This window comes from Haliotis asinina, chromosome 12 (assembly GCF_037392515.1).
Source record: "Haliotis asinina isolate JCU_RB_2024 chromosome 12, JCU_Hal_asi_v2, whole genome shotgun sequence".
NCBI lineage: Eukaryota > Metazoa > Mollusca > Gastropoda > Lepetellida > Haliotidae > Haliotis > Haliotis asinina.
The window spans coordinates 7,993,623-8,013,022 of NC_090291.1; the positions used below are offsets into that span (position 1 = coordinate 7,993,623).

Below are 19,400 nucleotides of genomic sequence, written 5' to 3' on the forward strand. Positions count from 1 at the left end.
TCCTGACACAAAGTCATCAACAAGCTTACCGAATGTGATGCTGAAATCAAGTCCGTAGACCCTTGTTTTAGTGGAGAATGGTTGTTTTAAGAGATGAGCCCAGGTTTAACAGTTCCATTTGGGGTGGAATAACGGCGCGCCAAAACTCCTTTGGTGATTGTTCAGGGCAGCTTAACTGGTGTGAGCTACAGGGATCAGATTCTTCGACCTGTGGCAATTCCTTTTCTGCCACATCATGACCCTGGGTTAACATACGCCTAGGGTTGCTATGTACCACAACACTGGCTTACTGCACTGGTCTGCAAATTCACCAGATATCTAGAGCAAGTTTCAGATGAGACGGATCGACGTCTATGACGGCTTCTTCACCCGCCAGATGACATCCTTGACGTTGCAACAGAACTTGAGAGAATCTGCTTGACATCCCACAAGCCTTCCTTGCACGTCTGATAGGCTATATGCATGCACTGCTGTTCTCAATGCCAATAGTGGACATACCCGTTATTGAGCTTGTGACATGGTCGTTTGACCCCTGTCCCGCTTGTGGACTCGTGACGTCATTGTGATTGACTTTTCAATTGAAATTCTCCCGACCTCTTATGGTCTCATGCTCCCTCCATTTAAATCTTTATTTACCTTTGACATTGGTATTGTACTTATCAACTTGGGCTAATATTTTGATAATGCACAGTTTCTTTATGTGCGTAGTATTGTTCAACATACACAAACATCACCCAACTCTGCCACTCCGCCCAGCATGACAACATACTTCAACATACACAGACAAACATCACCCAACTCTGCCACTCTGCCCAGCATGACAACATACTTCAACATACACAGACAAACATCACCCAACTCTGCCACTCCGCCCAGCATGACAACATACTTCAACATACACAGACAAACATCACCCAACTCTGCCTCTCCGCCCAGCATGACAACATACTTCAACATACACAAACATCACCCAACTCTGCCACTCCGCCCCGCATGACAACATACTTCAACATACACAGACAAACATCACCCAACTCTGCCACTTCGCCCAGCATGATAACATACTTCAACATACACAGACAAACATCACCCAACTCTGCCACTCCGCCCAGCATGACAACATACTTCAACATACGCAGACAAACATCACCCAACTCTGCCACTCCGCCCAGCATGACAACATACTTCAACATACACAGACAAACATCACCCAACTCTGCCACTCCGCCCAGCATGACAACATACTTCAACATACACAGACAAACATCACCCAACTCTGCCTCTCCGCCCCGCATGACAACATACTTCAACATACACAAACATCACCCAACTCTGCCACTCCGCCCCGCATGACAACATACTTCAACATACACAGACAAACATCACCCAACTCTGCCACTTCGCCCAGCATGACAACATACTTCAACATACACAGACAAACATCACCCAACTCTGCCACTCCGCCCAGCATGACAACATACTTCAACATACGCAGACAAACATCACCCAACTCTGCCTCTCCGCCCAGCATGACAACATACTTCAACATACACAGACAAACATCACCCAACTCTGCCTCTCCGCCCCGCATGACAACATACTTCAACATACACAGACAAACATCACCCAACTCTGCCTCTCCGCCCAGCATGACAACATACTTCAACATACACAGACAAACATCACCCAACTCTGCCACTCCGCCCAGCATGACAACATACTTCAACATACACAGACAAACATCACCCAACTCTGCCACTCCGCCCAGCATGACAACATACTTCAACATACACAGACAAACATCACCCAACTCTGCCACTCCGCCCAGCATGACAACATACTTCAACATACATAAACATCACCCAACTCTGCCACTTCGCCCAGCATGACAACATACTTCAACATACACAGACAAACATCACCCAACTCTGCCACTCCGCCCCGCATGACAACATACTTCAACATACACAGACAAACATCACCCAACTCTGCCACTCCGCCCAGCATGACAACATACTTCAACATACACAGACAAACATCACCCAACTCTGCCACTTCGCCCAGCATGACAACATACTTCAACATACACAGACAAACATCACCCAACTCTGCCGCTCCGCCCAGCATGACAACATACTTCAACATACACAGACAAACATCACCCAACTCTGCCACTCCGCCCAGCATGACAACATACTTCAACATACACAGACAAACATCACCCAACTCTGCCACTCCGCCCAGCATGACAACATACTTCAACATACACAGACAAACATCACCCAACTCTGCCACTCCGCCCAGCATGACAACATACTTCAACATACTCAGACAAACATCACCCAACTCTGCCACTCCGCCCAGCATGACAACATACTTCAACATACTCAGACAAACATCACCCAACTCTGCCTCTCCGCCCAGCATGACAACATACTTCAACATACACAGACAAACATCACCCAACTCTGCCACTCCTCCCAGCATGACAACATACTTCAACATACTCAGACAAACATCACCCAACTCTGCCACTCCGCCCAGCATGACAACATACTTCAACATACACAGACAAACATCACCCAACTCTGCCACTCCGCCCGGCATGACAACATACTTCAACATACACAGACAAACATCACCCAACTCTGCCACTCCGCCCGGCATGACAACATACTTCAACATACACAGACAAACATCACCCAACTCTGCCACTCCGCCCGGCATGACAACATACTTCAACATACACAGACAAACATCACCCAACTCTGCCACTCCGCCCAGCATGACAACATACTTCAACATACACAGGCTAACGTCTTCCTTCAAAGCTTTACTTTACTTTATTAGTCATTAGACATTGAATATATTTCACATTTAATTCGATAATTACCTCCTTGGTTTTATGATTTACCATATACAAGGCTGTGTTTTCTTGAAGACACGAAGCTATTCATTGTCTCAACAAACGTTCCCTACCCTCCATCCCGCGACACTGACCTCCTTGAGCTCACACAACAAATGTTACCCTTTTGACAGTTAACAACCGTTGGTACTTGTGTCAGCCTTTTCGATTAAATCCATATTGCACAAGGCTTACCAAGTCGGAAATGAGAATCGCCCCGACCGGGAATACCATCAGGAGTAATCCCGGGAGGCCTATAGTCACGGAGGACACGCGGGGGTCTGAAACACTTAACGTCTTAAGTGTGCGGGTGTACTTGCTTTTCCTCTCAACCCCGTTGTGCAGGTCCGTCAGTGGCTGGTTCAGCGTCATGTTCTGTCGCCGTAAGTCCACACATCGACAGACACACGTCATCCCGCGCGTTCGGCCATACCTATCCACAGCAACTGGAGTTGTCAGAGTCGTAGGTGTTGTTGTGGTAGCGGCTGTTGTGTACAGGGACGCCACTGATAAAGCCCTAGAAGCTGTTGTCTCAGACGTGGATGGTGGTAACTGGCTGGATGTCGGATCAGTTGATGGGCTAGTTGTAGGGTTAACTGATTGTATGGATGTTGTGCTAACCACTTGCAGAGCTGCTTGTCCTGCGGAGTAAAACGTTGGATGTTAATGCTGGCACGTAACCTAACCCACAGCTGAATAAAAGTCTTTGGACTTGGAGTGCCCAACAGTTACGCCGCTTCTCAGCATGCTTTCCTTATCACTGCATTATCCATCCACCTGGTTGAACGCACGCACCTCTTTCGAAAAGTTTCGGAGTGGATCTTCCAAGATACATAAACTCTCTGTACTTTCATGAACACGTGATATGCATGGTAACGAATGAAACCCTCGTATATTGTACGACAGGTCGTCTACATTTATATTGTACGACTGGTCATCTATGTTTTATTTTGTATGTGCACTACAGTTTTCAGAACTTATTTGTAGGACAACAACACTGTAAATAAAGTTTTCCTGTCGTGGCAAGACAAAAATTCAGAATATTAGAGACCAAATTTGAGCCACATATCCTGCATCAACATCTACAGGAGCTGATGCATGCCATCGTGGAAAAATCAGGACGACTGGGTGCCAGTGTTTGGGTGCATCTTTTATTGATGGTGCTGGAAGTTTCTACTTCCACAATAATCATCAGGAGAGAGAGGTACGTACCCATGCATACACAACCCCCACCTCTCTGGATCCGCCGATGTAAACTTACAAATCTCTACAATACATGCTGCTTCATTGAATGTTGTATTTTGCAGCAACAACTTTCTTTGACGATGTTGGAATGAAAAAATGGTAAATACGTTATTGGAGCTATTCGTTGCGAATACCGAACAAGGGTGCTGGGCACCTTTCTGCATTGAAATCATTTTGGTTTTCATCAGTTGAGGTTGATCTCCTAGATAACGGTTCAACTACCTGTACAGGTAATGTTGGGGAGTTCCCAGGAACCGTTGCTGAGACAGATACTGTGGGTGTCGCCGGTAAGAGACACGAAGCCGGCAGCACAGGTGTAGACAGCAACGTGATTCTCCGTCGTTCCTGTCAACGTCGTTGTCGTGTTGTCCACAGGCGGCGGCTGGCCACAGTCCACTGTCACAATGAAAGTACCGTGTCATATCACAAGGAATATAACCCCTAGAATATAGACGATTGTACCATCCGCTTGAGGCACAGAATTAGACTCGTCGAATTAGTTACGGAAGAACCCAAACCTTACAATACCCATTCACTTGGGAGAACTAGAACCTTACAATACGGTACCTATTCACTTGGGAGAAGTAGAACCTTAATCTACCTGTTCGCTTTGGAGAACTAGAACCTTACAATACGGTACCTATTCACTTGGGAGAAGTAGAACCTTAATCTACCTGTTCGCTTTGGAGAACTAGAACCTAACAATATCGTACCTATTCACTAGGGAGAAATAGAACCTTACAATACCGTACCTGTTCGCTTGGTAAGACTAGAACCTTACAACGCAGTGCCCATTCACTTGGGAGAATTATAATCTTACAATACTTATTCGTTTGGGCGAACTAGAACTTATTATACACATTCTCTTAGGAGAACTAGAATTGTACAATACCTATTCGCTTGCGAGAACTAGAACCTCACAATAATGTTGTGTTGTTGGACAGTTACACCTTTACTTACACTTGTTACACTTGTTACACTTGTTCATACTGCTGGACAGTTACACCCGTACTAGTGCTAGAAGGTACACCTGTACTTCACGATGGGACAGATGCACCTGTACTACTTAACGCTGGACAGTAATACTTGTGCTTACTGCTAGACCGTTACATCTGTGTTTACTGCTGGACAGATACAATTGTACTTACTCGTAATGCTGACAGTTACACCTATAGTTAATGCTGGATAGTTACACCTGTAGTTAATGCTGGACAGTTACACTCGTTCTTAAGGCTGGATAGTCACATCTGTACGTAATATGTTGGAATTACATACGTCTGCTGAGAGGATCAGAACCTTACAATACGTATTCACTTGGAATAACTAGAACCTTACAATACGGTACGTATTCGCTTGAGAGAACGAGAACCTTAAAATACCTAAAAGTTGGGGAGACCAGATTGGGTTGCTGTACTTACTGCTGGACAGTTACACCTGGACTGCTGGACATTAATACTTGTACTTATTGCTGGATAGTAATACCTGTGCTTACCTTTGGACAGATACACCTGTACTTAGCCCTGGACAACTTCACAAGTACTTACTGTTGGACAGTATCACCTGTACTTACTGCTGGACAGTATCACCTGTACTTATTGATTTACAGTATCACCTGTACTTACTGATTTACAGTATCACCTGTACTTACTGATTTACAGTAACACCTGTACTTAGACCTGGAGAGTTACACAAGTACTTACTGCTGGACAGCTGCACTTGTATTTACTGCTTTATAGATACATCTGTAATTACAGAGCGACATTGACACCTGTATTCTCAACTGGACAGTTCCACCTGTAATTACAGCGGGACAGTATCACCTGTACTTACCGCTGCAGTTCAGACAAGAAACAGTCCAGGTCCCGCCCCCCTGGCACGTGCTTCTTCTGTCCCCAGAGATCCACGTGAAGCCCGACCGACAGTCGTACCTCGCCTGACCGCCTTGGTAGTGAGACGTAAACTCTGTGACATCAGCGTTCTTTACAGGAGGGGGGTCCCCACACGACACTGAAGCAGCAGCACTAACAATCATGTCTCTTACGTAATTAAGGCGAGTGTGTCCACTGGCAGATATATCAGTACCCAGAAACATACCGCCCTACACAACGCGGCCTGAAGTTATACCACCTTGGGAATCAGTACACAGAATTGTACCGCTTTGCACAAAACCACCTGGAGTTATACCGCCATGGGCATCAATACCTAGAATTGCACCACCTCGCACAACACGGCCTGGAATTATACCACCTTGGGCATCAGTACATAGAATTGTACCGCATTACACAACACGGCCTGAAGTTATGCCACCTTGGACATCAATGCCTAGAATTGTATCATATTTCACAACCTGTCCTGGAGTTATACCACCTTGGACATCAGTACACAGAATTGTACCGGATTGCACAATGCGGCCTGGAGTAATGCCACCTTTGGCATCAGTACACAGACGTGTACCGCTTTGCACAACACGGCCTGGAGTTATACCACCTTGGGCACCAGTACAAAGAATTGTACCGCCGTGCACATCACGGCCTGGAGTTATTCCACCTTGGGCATCAATACATAGACACAGAATTTTATCGTACTGCACAACACGGCCTGGAGTTATGTATGATTATTTCGAGTTATACCGTCTGGAATGTCGGCTTTTAGAGTAACAGCACTTTGCATACCATGACTGCTAGTTATTCCACATTGGACATTACCTCACCTCATGACATTGAGTTTTGACATGTTGTACAACATGATCTCGATTCACTCCAGGTTGCAGACCGGGACCTAGAGCAAACCAGTACAGTGATGACTTACCACATTCCACAATGCCCAGGGTGATGGTGTGCTCTCCACTGTCACCATATTCCCAGCATACCATCGTAGCAACGTACGTCTGACCCTTCCTGCAGACTTGCTCCTTATTTGGGACGCCGGATACTCGCCACCACCGGCTGCCGTCACTGAAGACGTTATTCCAGACAAAGCATTCCTCTAAGGTAGATATGCCCTGGAAATCGTGTGTCTCGTTCACTGCCCAGTATCTGTAGATAGGCGCGGCTGCAGTACCTGCCATGGGAACGATTGTGGATGTGGAGGTGCAAGATAATGTTTTCAAATCTTTTTGGATTACATGAAATAACATCATCTTCCATTGCTGAATATGCACATGGAAACATGTACTGAGCAAATGGTAAATAGTTTTCATTGTATAGTACTTGACAAAACGAATTGATTCACTTTCTAGCTCGGATAACGATCGTATGACAATCATTTTCAAGATTCTGGCATACAATCCTCAGGAAACCTCAATAACCGAGCTTAAAATCAATATCTGGTATAACACCCGGATCTAAACGCAATCAAACACCTATGGGATCAGATCGATAACGGGTACGTCAACGTCGTAATCCACCACAGAATCTTCAACAGTTGTTCCACATGCAGGAGGAATGAAGAAGGATTCCACACCAAAGCATCCAACGACTGATTCGATCTGTACCCAGGTGTCGGGCAATGGTAGCAGCTGGAGGTGGTCATACGAGGTACTGACTTCAACACCACCTGGTGGACAGCAGTAATGACTGTGATGACTATAAATTTCAAGAAATATGGACAAGATAGCAATGCATTGCTCCACACAATTCCATTAATGTATCTGTGGTTTCCGCTGATCTATACTTCCTTGAATAACACCAAAGTTTCATTGATATTTGGGTTTTGCGTTTCATTTTTTGAAGGGTGTATCAATAACTTAACACAATGTCAATATCTGGTATAACACCCGTCAATTGCAATGACAGCCCTGCCCCCACTGCTCAATGACTCGATGATCTGGCTTGTGATTCTTACTTCTGCTGTTTTTAACTACAACTGTCTTCCGTGGTCCACCTGATCGTTGACGACCCTTTAGCGTTTGTTAGTGTTTTCTGTCAAGGAAGATGATAGTGGATGGATGACTTCTGACATAACGTGATGCCTTTGAGCAGATAAAGAAGCGCAGGCAGAACAAACAAGTGAAGCAAGTGTCCTACGTAAACACAGGTAGACCAAATTAGTAAAGACACGGTTTTCAGGTAGACAGAACACAACAGTGAAGCCAGTGGCCTCAGGTAGATGTAGGTAGAACAAAGTAGTGAAGCCAGTGACCTCAGGAAAACATATGTTTAAATAAAGAGTGGAGCCTGTGACCTCAGGTAGATATAGGTAGAACAAAATAGTGAGCCAGTATCTTCTAGTAGACATAAGTAAAATAAAACAATGATGGCGCTGTTCTCAGGCAGACACGGGTAGAACAAAACAGTGAAGAAACTGTTCTCAGATAGACACAGGTAGAACAAAATAGTGAAGCCAGTGTCCTCTGGTAGAAATGGCTGAAACAAGCAGTTGTCACTAAGCTGGCACAATCCCTCGCCGCAAATTATATAATCAAACTTAAAAGGTAATGAAAGTAAAGGTCGTAATTTAGGTTTAACCAGTCAACGTCTCTTGGAATCTAGCCTTGAATCTGTTCAAACATACAAATATTTCCAAGACTCACTTTGACGTGAATGTTGCGGTGTATGAAATGTGCAAAAATAACAATAAAGAAACTGCTTATAAAAACAGTCAAGAGAAGTCTTGAACGTGCATGAAGAATTCAGTTAACCGTTCCTGGGATATCTTGCTGACAATCTTAACATGCTGAAATCTTCGAGTCGCCTTCCTTATGGTGTCAAATCTAAAGAAAGTCCAGTGAATGGTTCTTGAGGCATCTCGCTTGACATGCAGGGTAACATGCTCAATATTTGCTCTGACCTTGAACATTCCGTGAAGGTAATCAAAATCGACTAGGACCTGCACTTTCCCTTGATGAAGCTTTGTTTGACGTATGAAGAAAATACAGAGAACGCTTCTCGAGATATCTCGCTGACAATGGTTAAACGTTAAAGTTCTCTTGTGACCTTGAAATGAAGGTCAAGGTCACCAAGCCTAACTGGAAACTTTCGCATACTGTGATGATCTCTGGTATCAGGCATGAAAAGAATCGAGTCAACTATTTACTAAGATATACCAATTCGTACGTACGGACGAGCGGACGGATGGAGCCTAATACAATATAAACTATACTATACTATTTACGTACAGGACACTGTTGACACAGGTAGGACATTTTGCGTAGAAGACACTGTTGAAACAGTTAGGACATATACGTACAGGACACTGTTGACACAGTTAGAACATTTACGTACAGGTCACTGTTGACACAGGTAGGACATTTACGCACAGGACACTGTTGACACAGTTAGGACATTTACGTACAGGACACTGCGGACAGTAAGACAAATGTCGACACAAATTTGAAAACAATATGCACCATATTCTAATAAGATTACATTCATTATTATTTGATGCTATCTATCCAAGTACTTATCACGTGTAACTGCCGTAATACAAATACACGGGTTATATAAAGGACTCGCATACCGCACACAGGTATGTCACATGGGCCATAGCCTGTAGCATCTGACTTTGTGTAGCACCACGGTCGGGACTGCGTCTCGCCAGGGTTTCTGCAGGCCCTTCTGTGCAGTGCGGACTGAGGGAAGAGTGTCCACTGTTTAATGGGGACGCTAGCTTTCCCCAGGACACACACGCCCTGCCGGTGGTCGTATGTCCCATGTCGCCATTGTACAAGACACCTGTCTCTGTCGTCAGACACATGGACTCTGTCGGTCAAAGAAATAACGTCACCATGAACGACAAGGCACAATCAACGTAGCGCCCCTTTCTCTCGTGAAAAAAATAGTAATAGTAATAGTAATCGTAATAGTAACAGTTATAGTATTTTTTGAATGCATATGACAATACACGTATTATTACTGAAACCATCATGATGACCTCACGCTATAGCTGTTGCAGCTCATTCTGGGTCTGGAATTCATCAGCACCTGGGGCGGTGGGGTGGCCCAGTAGTTAAAGAGTTCGTTCGTTACGCAGAAGACCCGGGTTCGATTCCCCACATGGGTGAAATGAGTGAAGCACATTTCTGGTGTCCCCTGCCGTGATATTGCTGGAAAATTGCTTACAGCGGTGTAAAACCAGAGTCACTCTTTCACTCACTCCTACGCACCTGTAAGTCATAATTCATTACTATTGAGAAATAATAGAATAACCATAAAATGGTTTATGTCGGAGGATACATTCAAATCGAGTCTTTCCAGAAGTAGAATGAATGGAAATGATTCGATTTCTGTAATGACTTGATTCTTCATGTCTCTACATTATATATACTGAAGGTAAAATTTGAAGCAACACTAAATGTTTAGTCATATCATAAAAAATCTACATCATTGTTCAACTCCTGAATGCAATTTATCATACGCCCAATATGTTACCTTAACATCTAAGCACATGTTTTGCACGTGCATTTCTCAGCATGCTCGTGCACGACACAAATGGAAAGGTGATTCGTGAAAACACGGTATTAAGCACATGGTTTTGAGAGCTGCGTTCGTGGTAAAATGGCGCGAAATCGGATGTCTGAAGCTCAAAAATGGCAAATTGTTGGCATGAGAAACGGTGGAATGTCTTTGAGACAGAGAGCGAACCGTATGAATGTTTCTCATAGCGTTGTCAGTAGACTCTTAAAATAATAGGGCGAGGTCAAGGTCAGACCAGGTCAAGGTCGTCCATGAACGACGTCTGCAAGGGATGATCGTCTGTTGCTACGGACGGCACGTGAAAACCCATTCCACTCCACTAATCAGTTGCGTCAGAGGTAGCAGAATGCAACTGGCGTTAACGTTTCACGGGAACTGGTTAAAAAGCACGCAGGCCTGTGAAACGGCCCAGATTGACTGATCGTCACAAACATCAACGTTTGTGATGGACTCAGCAACGTCAACGCTGGAACTTACGCACATGGCGTAGGGTAATATGGTCTGATGAATCCAGGTTCAATCTCTACGTTAGTGACGGACGTCGCCGAGTTAGACGTGGCAACAGAGACGAACTTAGCCCACGATATGTTGTGCCTACAGTAGCTTGTGGTGGTGGATCAGTGATGGTGTGGGCAGCCTTTACCTACGACGGTTGATATCAAAGTTGTCCAAGGGACAATGAATGCTGCAAAGTACGGTCGTGACATCATTGAAAACACCGTCGTTCCATTCATACACGCTTATCCAAATGTTGCCCACATTTAACAAGATGACAATGCTCGTCCTCATAGGGTTAGGCTTGTTCAGGACCAACAACAACAACATGGCATTGATCCTATGGATGTCTGGGACGCTATTGGGAGGTGTATTTATCGTCGTGATCACCAGTTAACAATCTCAGAGGGCTCTCTGATGCACTTGTGTACGACGCCGTTGTCAAGAGGTGATTAAGAGTCATGGCGGATACTCCCATTATTGAATATTCTGGATAACCTTTGACGCAATTAATGACGTCATTCTGCTTCTCTGAATGCCATAGAAAGTTTCCCGAACACTTACTGTACAATTGCATGGACTTTTCTTCAATGAATTGACAAACATTTTTCAGGTAACATTTCAGTGATTTGACACACCTGTAAAGAAACTACCGTTGTTCAGTAAACTGAAAGAAATGAACGTTTCGTTCCTTATGTTGTCATTGTCTATACCTCTTCCTCTCTACATGTCAAATTTATAGATGTGAGAAACTCTTGCACTTGCTTAGAATCAAATTTATCTAAATTAAAGATCGTGAAATTTTGGTGTTGCTTCAAATTTTACCTTCAGTTTATATATCAGTTTATATCAGTTGGACAGCTTGCTTTTAAGCACTACCTTGTATCAACATATGGTGCAGTTCTGACTTGAGATGTACTGTAAACCACCGATTCTACACGGCCCAAACTGATGAAGTCCAGGTTGGATACACAGGGGTGTCAAATGTACTCGTTGTTGACTTGTGTGTGTTTCATGCTTTTTATTAAAATAACTGATATCGAGGACATTCAGATATAAATTCAAAAGGGAACATGAACATATAGCAGAGCGTTCCGAATAGAGATCAGGGAATTGTGAATAGATGTAAAGGGGTGAGTGAGTGAGTGAGTTTAGTTGTACTCCGCCTTCAACCATATTCCAGCAATAACACGTCGGGGGACACCAGAAATGGGCTTAACAGGCTTAACACATTTTATCAATGTGGGGACGCGAACCCTGGTCTTCGGCGTGACGAGCGAACGCCTTAACCACTAGGCTACCCCATCACCCCCGATTTAAAGGAAATATACTCTTCAAAACAAGCAGGGGAACCTGAACGTTCAATTCGGATAGGAAGTGTAAACGTTAACAAACGTTCAAAAAGACAGATATCTTACGAACGCACCACCATTTCTCTCTATTACCACCGCTCAACACAACGCATGATATGGACGTGCACAACGCTGTAGCCCCATACACGTGCATGAGTTTCCATTCTTGATTTCGACCTTTTTCCAAGAAGGTCGAGTAATTACTCATCTTGCATCACACATTTGTTAGTGTTTGTTTCTAGTCGTTTGTTTTAAAATGAAAATCATACATAAATTACATACCATACACCAATCATCTTTCAAAAGAGACTATTACAAATAAGTATGATTGTAAGTAAGTCTCAAAACATTCAATGTAGTCAGTATATGAACAGATATCATTTGTTATCAGTAGTACTAGTCATGACAAACATCACTACTTCCAGCCAGTAAAGGTTCCATGTTGCAGACGGAAATGAATATCCCTGTCTGACACAGTATAATCAGTTCAAGATGACCACCCCTTAATGCTGAGCGACAGGCGGGGAAATATAGAGACCGTGTGTGGAGCCACCAGGCACCCGATCACCAGTTGGACGTTGTTTCTATTCAAGCAGAGAGCAGAGGGACCCAACTCCTGTGGAGTTACCTACCACAACTGACGACTGGACAATACTGCCACCTCACATTGGTGTTTGTCGTGTAGCACCACGGCGCCGGTCGATCAGACGTGGAGCGGCATTTGTTTCCGGCTTCAGTTAAATTGTAGTCCGGGAAGTCGTCTTCAGCGCGGTTGTGTGTGTGAGGTGATTGGGCATCCCAGCGCTGACAGGGGATGCCCATGACGGTGACGTTAACACTGCCCTTGTAGCCGTACTCCGTGACACATTCGTAGTCTGAAAACAGATACGTCCGTACATAAACCCCAGTAGTCAGAGAGTTAGTGAGTGAGTTTAGTTTTACGCCGCACTCAGCAATATTCCAACTATATGGCGGCAGTCTGTAAATAATCGAATCTGGACCAGACAAGCCAGTGATCAGCAACATGAACATCGATCTGTGCAAATGGAAATCGTTAACATTTGTCAACCAAGTCAACGAGTCTGACCACCCTATCCCTCTTACGCCCAGTAATCAGAACTAAACATAAATTTCAAGTATGCACGAGCACTTTACGTTAATTTTGTAAAGATCATCTCACACGTTTGCACGGTCGCTTCACTGAAATAACCTTAGTGATAAGAGAATACATTACTATACTGAATTTACTCGTGTTAGGACTACTTCAGAAAAAGACGTGTTAGGACTACTACAGACGAGCGAGTCAAGACGTCACCCATTTGGTAGCAAACCCTTTCATCCATTCCAACATGGTATTCGCCTCCTTCTGCACCGGACGTCGGCTAAGTGGGACCCTCACACTTTGTGTAGGCTTTGCAAGAGCCCCTGTGCCCCGGACAACACTTGCGCAGTGTGAGGTTCTCTCTGAGCGGGACTTCCGTCAGTACCTTGCGGTACTTAGGAAACGCCAGTTTGGGTAAAGGGATACTGTACCACTTGTGAATCAACAGGGCACGTAAGTACTCTTCGTTATGATTTAATACCAACTCATGCAGAACATGCACTCGTCCGCGCAACCCGGCCTCAGCCACCCGAGAGTTGTCCAAGGGGAATAACTCTCTTGCCTCATTACACTGCCAAGCAAACCTGCATTGGCGTGCCAGTCTTTTTCTTTTCCTCTTTGAGGCTTAAGTCGCGTAAACTATAAAAGTAATACAGCGCGAAGCAATGTGGGTGTATGGCACATGGCGAGCTTGTAACTATAGTGAAACAAACACAGAAAACCTACATGAAAATTAGTACACCACCGATGGTTCTCAGACCATAGCGAACAATGGGATGACTGCGCCCCTTGAATGTCATGTGGAACAAAACAGAGAAGTATAACATTCAAAAGTCCAGAACATAGTCATTAAAACGACATGGCCGTCTGTGTTCACGGGAGGGCCTTGTTCGTTGGCTGGGAAGTACCTCTGATGGAGTGTCAGAGTCAACAGAAGGCACATTTTCCTCTGATATGTGAGTGAAGCCAGGTTGCTGAACACTGTTGGGCTCCTGATATCCTGGCTGTTGTATAGGTGGAGTAATGATTTCAAGAGGAATCTGTTTGGTACAAGGTAGGTGAAGAGGTTGATCAGGTTGGTCTTCACTGTCTGATGCGTCATCGTATGTGAATTTGTCCTGAGAAGTCTCCACACAAGATGGCACCTTGTAGCACTCTGACAGCCTTACTCTGTATGAATTGTTGCGTAGCTGAGATCCTGTAAACTTGTGAATGTTGCACCATATGCCAACTACAAGATAACGAGATCCTGTACATGTTTTGTTACGATCATTGTGCAGGTATACCAAGTCACCGATCTCAGTCTGGTCAATGAGAGGACGATGACCCTTAGGAGCCTTTGATTTCTCACTGTGAGTGTGATTTGACGTACGGCTAACATGCTGGTCCATAATGAGCTGTTTGTCAGACATAGGTAACTGACAGAGAGTAAACTGGTCTCTTTGTGTCCACATCTCGCGAGATGATAAACCACGAGAGCAAATGCGTGAGTTTAAACGAGCTACCGCATTGGCAAGAGTAGTCGCAGTGGTTGGGCCACGTAGGGGACCTTGACGTAAAAGCTCGTCCTCCAGATCTTGTATGGCCTTCTCAGCAACAGGGTTCTTGTTTCTGTTTTTAACTCTGCCTATTTCAAGTGACAATCTGTGGTGCTGAAGAACCTCACTATTCTCAAGACTCTTCAAACCTGGGGCAGGATTGGTGCGAATAACAGCATGGGGACCATCAAGAGGACGGAATTCGATGCAAAGGCGTATCAAAGCACCGCAAAGGGTTGAGCTGTTTTCGTCTTCAATAATGCAAGCCGCAGTGTAGGATGTCACGCACTCCCGGAGGACAAGAATGAACTGACGTTCACGTCGCATGACATCTGATGCAAATGTCAAACCAACACTTTCAGGAGGATCACTGCTGCTTTGACCTACCACAGCGTGTGGTGTCTTCCTCAAACAGGCACACTGATGGCATGATTTCATGACATTCTCAACTGACTTGTCCAAATCTAGAGTGAAGAAGTATCTGTGACATACTTGCTTGAGCTGATGAGCTGACGGATGATCCAACTGAATATGCAAAGCAGTGATAAGTCCATCTAGAACCTGTCTCGGAACGACAATACACTCCCGTGTTTGACGGAGTGGGTCCATCCTTAGGACCACAAGTAAGCCATCATTGAAGATAGTGGCTGCATTCAAGTATCGCTTGACATCTTTGATGTCTGTCAACTTTTTCGAGGGTCTTGTACCTTGGAGAAGATGAGCATGAGTCCGTCTAAGATCAGAGCACTCCTCCTGAAGGGAGCGCCAAGCTGGTCTGCTGGTAAAGGGAAGTCGACTAGTGCCATTTAAGATGTCAGAAATGGAGACTTGTCTGACAACTTAGTCCTCGGTGCGCTCAGTAAAGGAGCAGATCTGGCAAGATGGATCGATACAATCTGGTGCATTTCTGCTTGCAAAATCTGATGGGGCATTGGCCAAGCCGGCAAGGTGTTGAACTGTAGTCTGGTACCGACTGACTGTTGACAAGAAGGTGGATACACGTGGACTAGCGGAAAACTCTCCTCTACATAATTTCTCAAAAGCCAACACACAGGGTCTGCTGTCGGTCAGGATACAAGCTTTCAGTTTAGATTGGATGATGAAAGGACTGAAGTGCTAAGTGGCAACGGCAATGCACAGTGCTTCTATCTCACAGGGTAGCCAGGCAACCTGTTGCCTGCGGAGCTTGGCACTGAAGAAACCAGCTATGTGCAGTGATTGATCACGAGTAATGTACAGAGTAGCGCCGATTCCTGGCTTCCTGACAGCACCATCAGTGACTATCCATAATTGATCCTCAGGACATGGGAGAACTATTTACCTGTTTGAGGATAAGCCTTCCTGTGCCGTCTTAAAAGCTGCAAGTAGCTGGTCAGTCCATTGTAACCTATCCTTTGATTGGTGTCCGGCAGCTGCATCATCAAGTGGGGCAAGAACGGTAGAACAACCATTTATCACACGAGACAGGACCTTGTAGGCACCAATAAACGATCGTAGTCCATGCACTGTCACTGGAGGTGGACATGAAGCCAGAGTGGAAATGCGATGAGCCATGAGTGCGGGTTGTGGCTTACTGTATCGGCCAACATCGGAGAATGCAGTCACCAGTCTGTAACCACCACTTGACTTCTTGACCAAGAAGGAGGGATTGACATATTCCACATGAACGCCGACATCCTCTGGTCGAAGGAACACCCCCATGTCCTCTAGTTCATTAAACTTCTGTTGAAGATCAGAGAGTTTGTCTCTTGAATACTGTGGAACTCTGCCTTTTCGTTGAGGAGGTTGTACCGGACCCATGTTAACAAAGGCTTCAAATGGTCCTGATGCTCCATTATACCTCTCAATGTGTGGGTCAAAAACCTTGTCGAATTCTGTGAGAAGTGATGCAAATTGTGATCTAGTGGCCACTGGAAGGATGTTGTCTGGGTCTATACGGACTGGACCGGAGAAATTCTTTTCCTTAGTTTGAGTGGGTGCACTGGGTGTCTGTTCAGATACCTCCGCAAGGTCGGTAACGGAAACTTCTGGAATGAATACTGGACGTATCTGACAAAAGTGCTCATGCTTCTTGAGCGTTTGTGGCGTATCTGTCAGATTAGGAATCCGTAGTTTGCCTGAGACACTAGAGAGGACATCTGGTTCCGGCCATGTTGGTGACACAGTAGATGCTCCAGAGCGGGTATCAAGTCGGGGTTCAATGGCAAACATCTCATCTGATGAGGAATAACTGTATGGAACAGGTATCTCGATAAACTCTCCAGGCCATATGGTAGCAGGTTTGTTCGGGGCTCTGAGCACAGAGGCTCTTCTAACAGTATGCTTGTCTGATGGGTTTCCTGAGCCATACGTGTAGATCGTGCCATCACCACGTATGATCTGCCTCTTTGCAGGACGTATAGCTATATCGTTGGCCTCCATAAATGGTATTCCTGCGAGAATATCCACATCAAGGTTCTCCACCACAAGACCATTAAAACTGTATTCCTTGTTGTCACGGCATAGAAGTATGCTTGTCTCTCCAACAACCTTAAGGGCAGATGAACCATCCGCCTGATGAGGTGACTGGGAGCTCTCTTTGATAACAGCACCACGATATGTCGCCATGGAGAGGCGGATCAGGTTTCCGGTGGCTCCACTATCTATTATTAAACGAGCAGTCATGTGACCACAGAAGGTGTCCATGTGTGGAGATTGTCGAACTTGAACACGAAGTGTTGAAAGAGAATCTGCAGGGGGTTCTTCAGCATCCACACTGTCCCGTGTGTAACCAGGATCGATGCAAGCCTCTTCTGAGTCATCAAGGATATTCACTATTTGCCTGGCCTTACCTTAAGCATGTACCTGCGATCGTGATCTGGAAGGAACTTGCATTCGCTGAGAAAGTGACCATGGTCCCCACGACCAGCAGCTTTGCATAATGGACACGATTTGCTGACCTTTCGCATTGTAGTTGGTTTAGGAACTGAGAAGGGTGAAGAGCGCTTTTGGTTTGTGGTAGCTCTCATTACCTTAGCATCCTCTGCAGTGCGAATTTCATCCAATAGTGAGTCAAGAGCCCAAGAGATTTCTGGTTTCAGTGAGGCAACAGTACGTGAGCGCAGGTCTGTACCATAACGTTGTTTAACCAACTTTGGCAGGTCAACGTGGATTAGTCTAAGCCAAGTAAGCACCACAAAGTTTTCCAATGAGGGTTTCTCATCCTCGTCCAGTGCAGTGCCGTGGTGGGTGATACCACCGTCACGACGAAGTAAATTGTCCGCCACAAAGGCCATGAGTCTCTGATATAAATCTTCAGGTCTCTCGTTGGACTCGAGCTTAAGGTCTGTGAAATCGAGGAAATGGCCACCAGTGGCTTGAAAACCAAAGTGAAGGCGTATGGCGTGCCATATACAGCCTGTGGACGTAGAGTTCTTGATAATAGTGTTTCTCGAGATGATAGGGCAGAAATTGGCAATTTGTCCAAGCATTAGTTCTAAACTGCTTACCTTTTGTTGTGCAGTTCGCTTTTGGGCTTGCTGGACATCGTCACCATCGTTTGTCATGCCTCTGAGCGGAGTTGTCCGCGTCTTTTTCAGTCATGTAGCCCCGTCGATGAGAAATGGAGCGAAGTGCGCATCAAGTGATAAAGTATACAAGAGGTTTTGCCTCCAACTTTCAAACGAAGTCACTGTCTCTGCCTTGGTAAGACACCACTGTTTTGGTGCCCGCTGAGCATTCACCATAGTGAAAGAGTAGTTTCACGCATTATCCAGGCGCGCTACCGCCTGACCTGTCAACCATGTTCAGTGACACACAAGTAACACAGACTAATGAGACGTCTGCTTCGCTAGACGTGAGTCGTATATTGCTGCCACCACGCCAGTTTGGGTAAAGGGATACTGTACCACTTGCGAATCAACAGGACACGTAAGTACTCTTCGTTATGATTTAATACCAACTCAAGCAGAACACGCACTCGTCCGCGCAACACAGCCTCAGCCACCCGAGAGTTGTCCAAGGGGAATAACTCTCTTGCCTTATTACACTGCCAAGTAAACCTGCATTGGCGAAGAGTGAGAGGGAGTCTCACCGGAAGAAGGCGGTGCCTTCTGCAGGTTTGCCCTTTGCTTCTTCAGCGGCGTCCAGACGATCAGTGCCTTGCTCCCCCTCCGCCCTCCTTCTCCCTTCGCCTCAGAGGAGTTAGTTGTTCATGATGAGGCAGTTATTTATGAGGAGGCAAAGGAGTTCCACTCTGGGTCAGAACTGGAGTCGGACCCCATCAGGACTATGCAAGAGAGGAGCGCTTCTCGCTCCTGTTTGTTCTCTCCCCCTCGGCCTCTAACGAGGGAGGAGGTAGTCGTTTCACCG

At 45.4% G+C, this 19,400-nt stretch overlaps 1 protein-coding gene and 1 pseudogene across 1 annotated transcript; one reads left to right on the forward strand and one right to left on the reverse strand.

The window, feature by feature from the left end:
* The first annotated feature begins 1,885 nt into the window (after positions 1–1,885).
* On the forward strand, positions 1,886–2,857 carry LOC137258714 (uncharacterized). The gene has a single exon (XM_067796408.1). The coding sequence runs from the start codon at positions 1,886–1,888 to the stop codon at positions 2,855–2,857; it is 972 nt and encodes a 323-aa protein (XP_067652509.1).
* A 1,507-nt stretch (positions 2,858–4,364) lies between these two features.
* Positions 4,365–18,595, reverse strand: LOC137258715 (uncharacterized; annotated as a pseudogene).
* Positions 18,596–19,400: the final 805 nt, after the last annotated feature.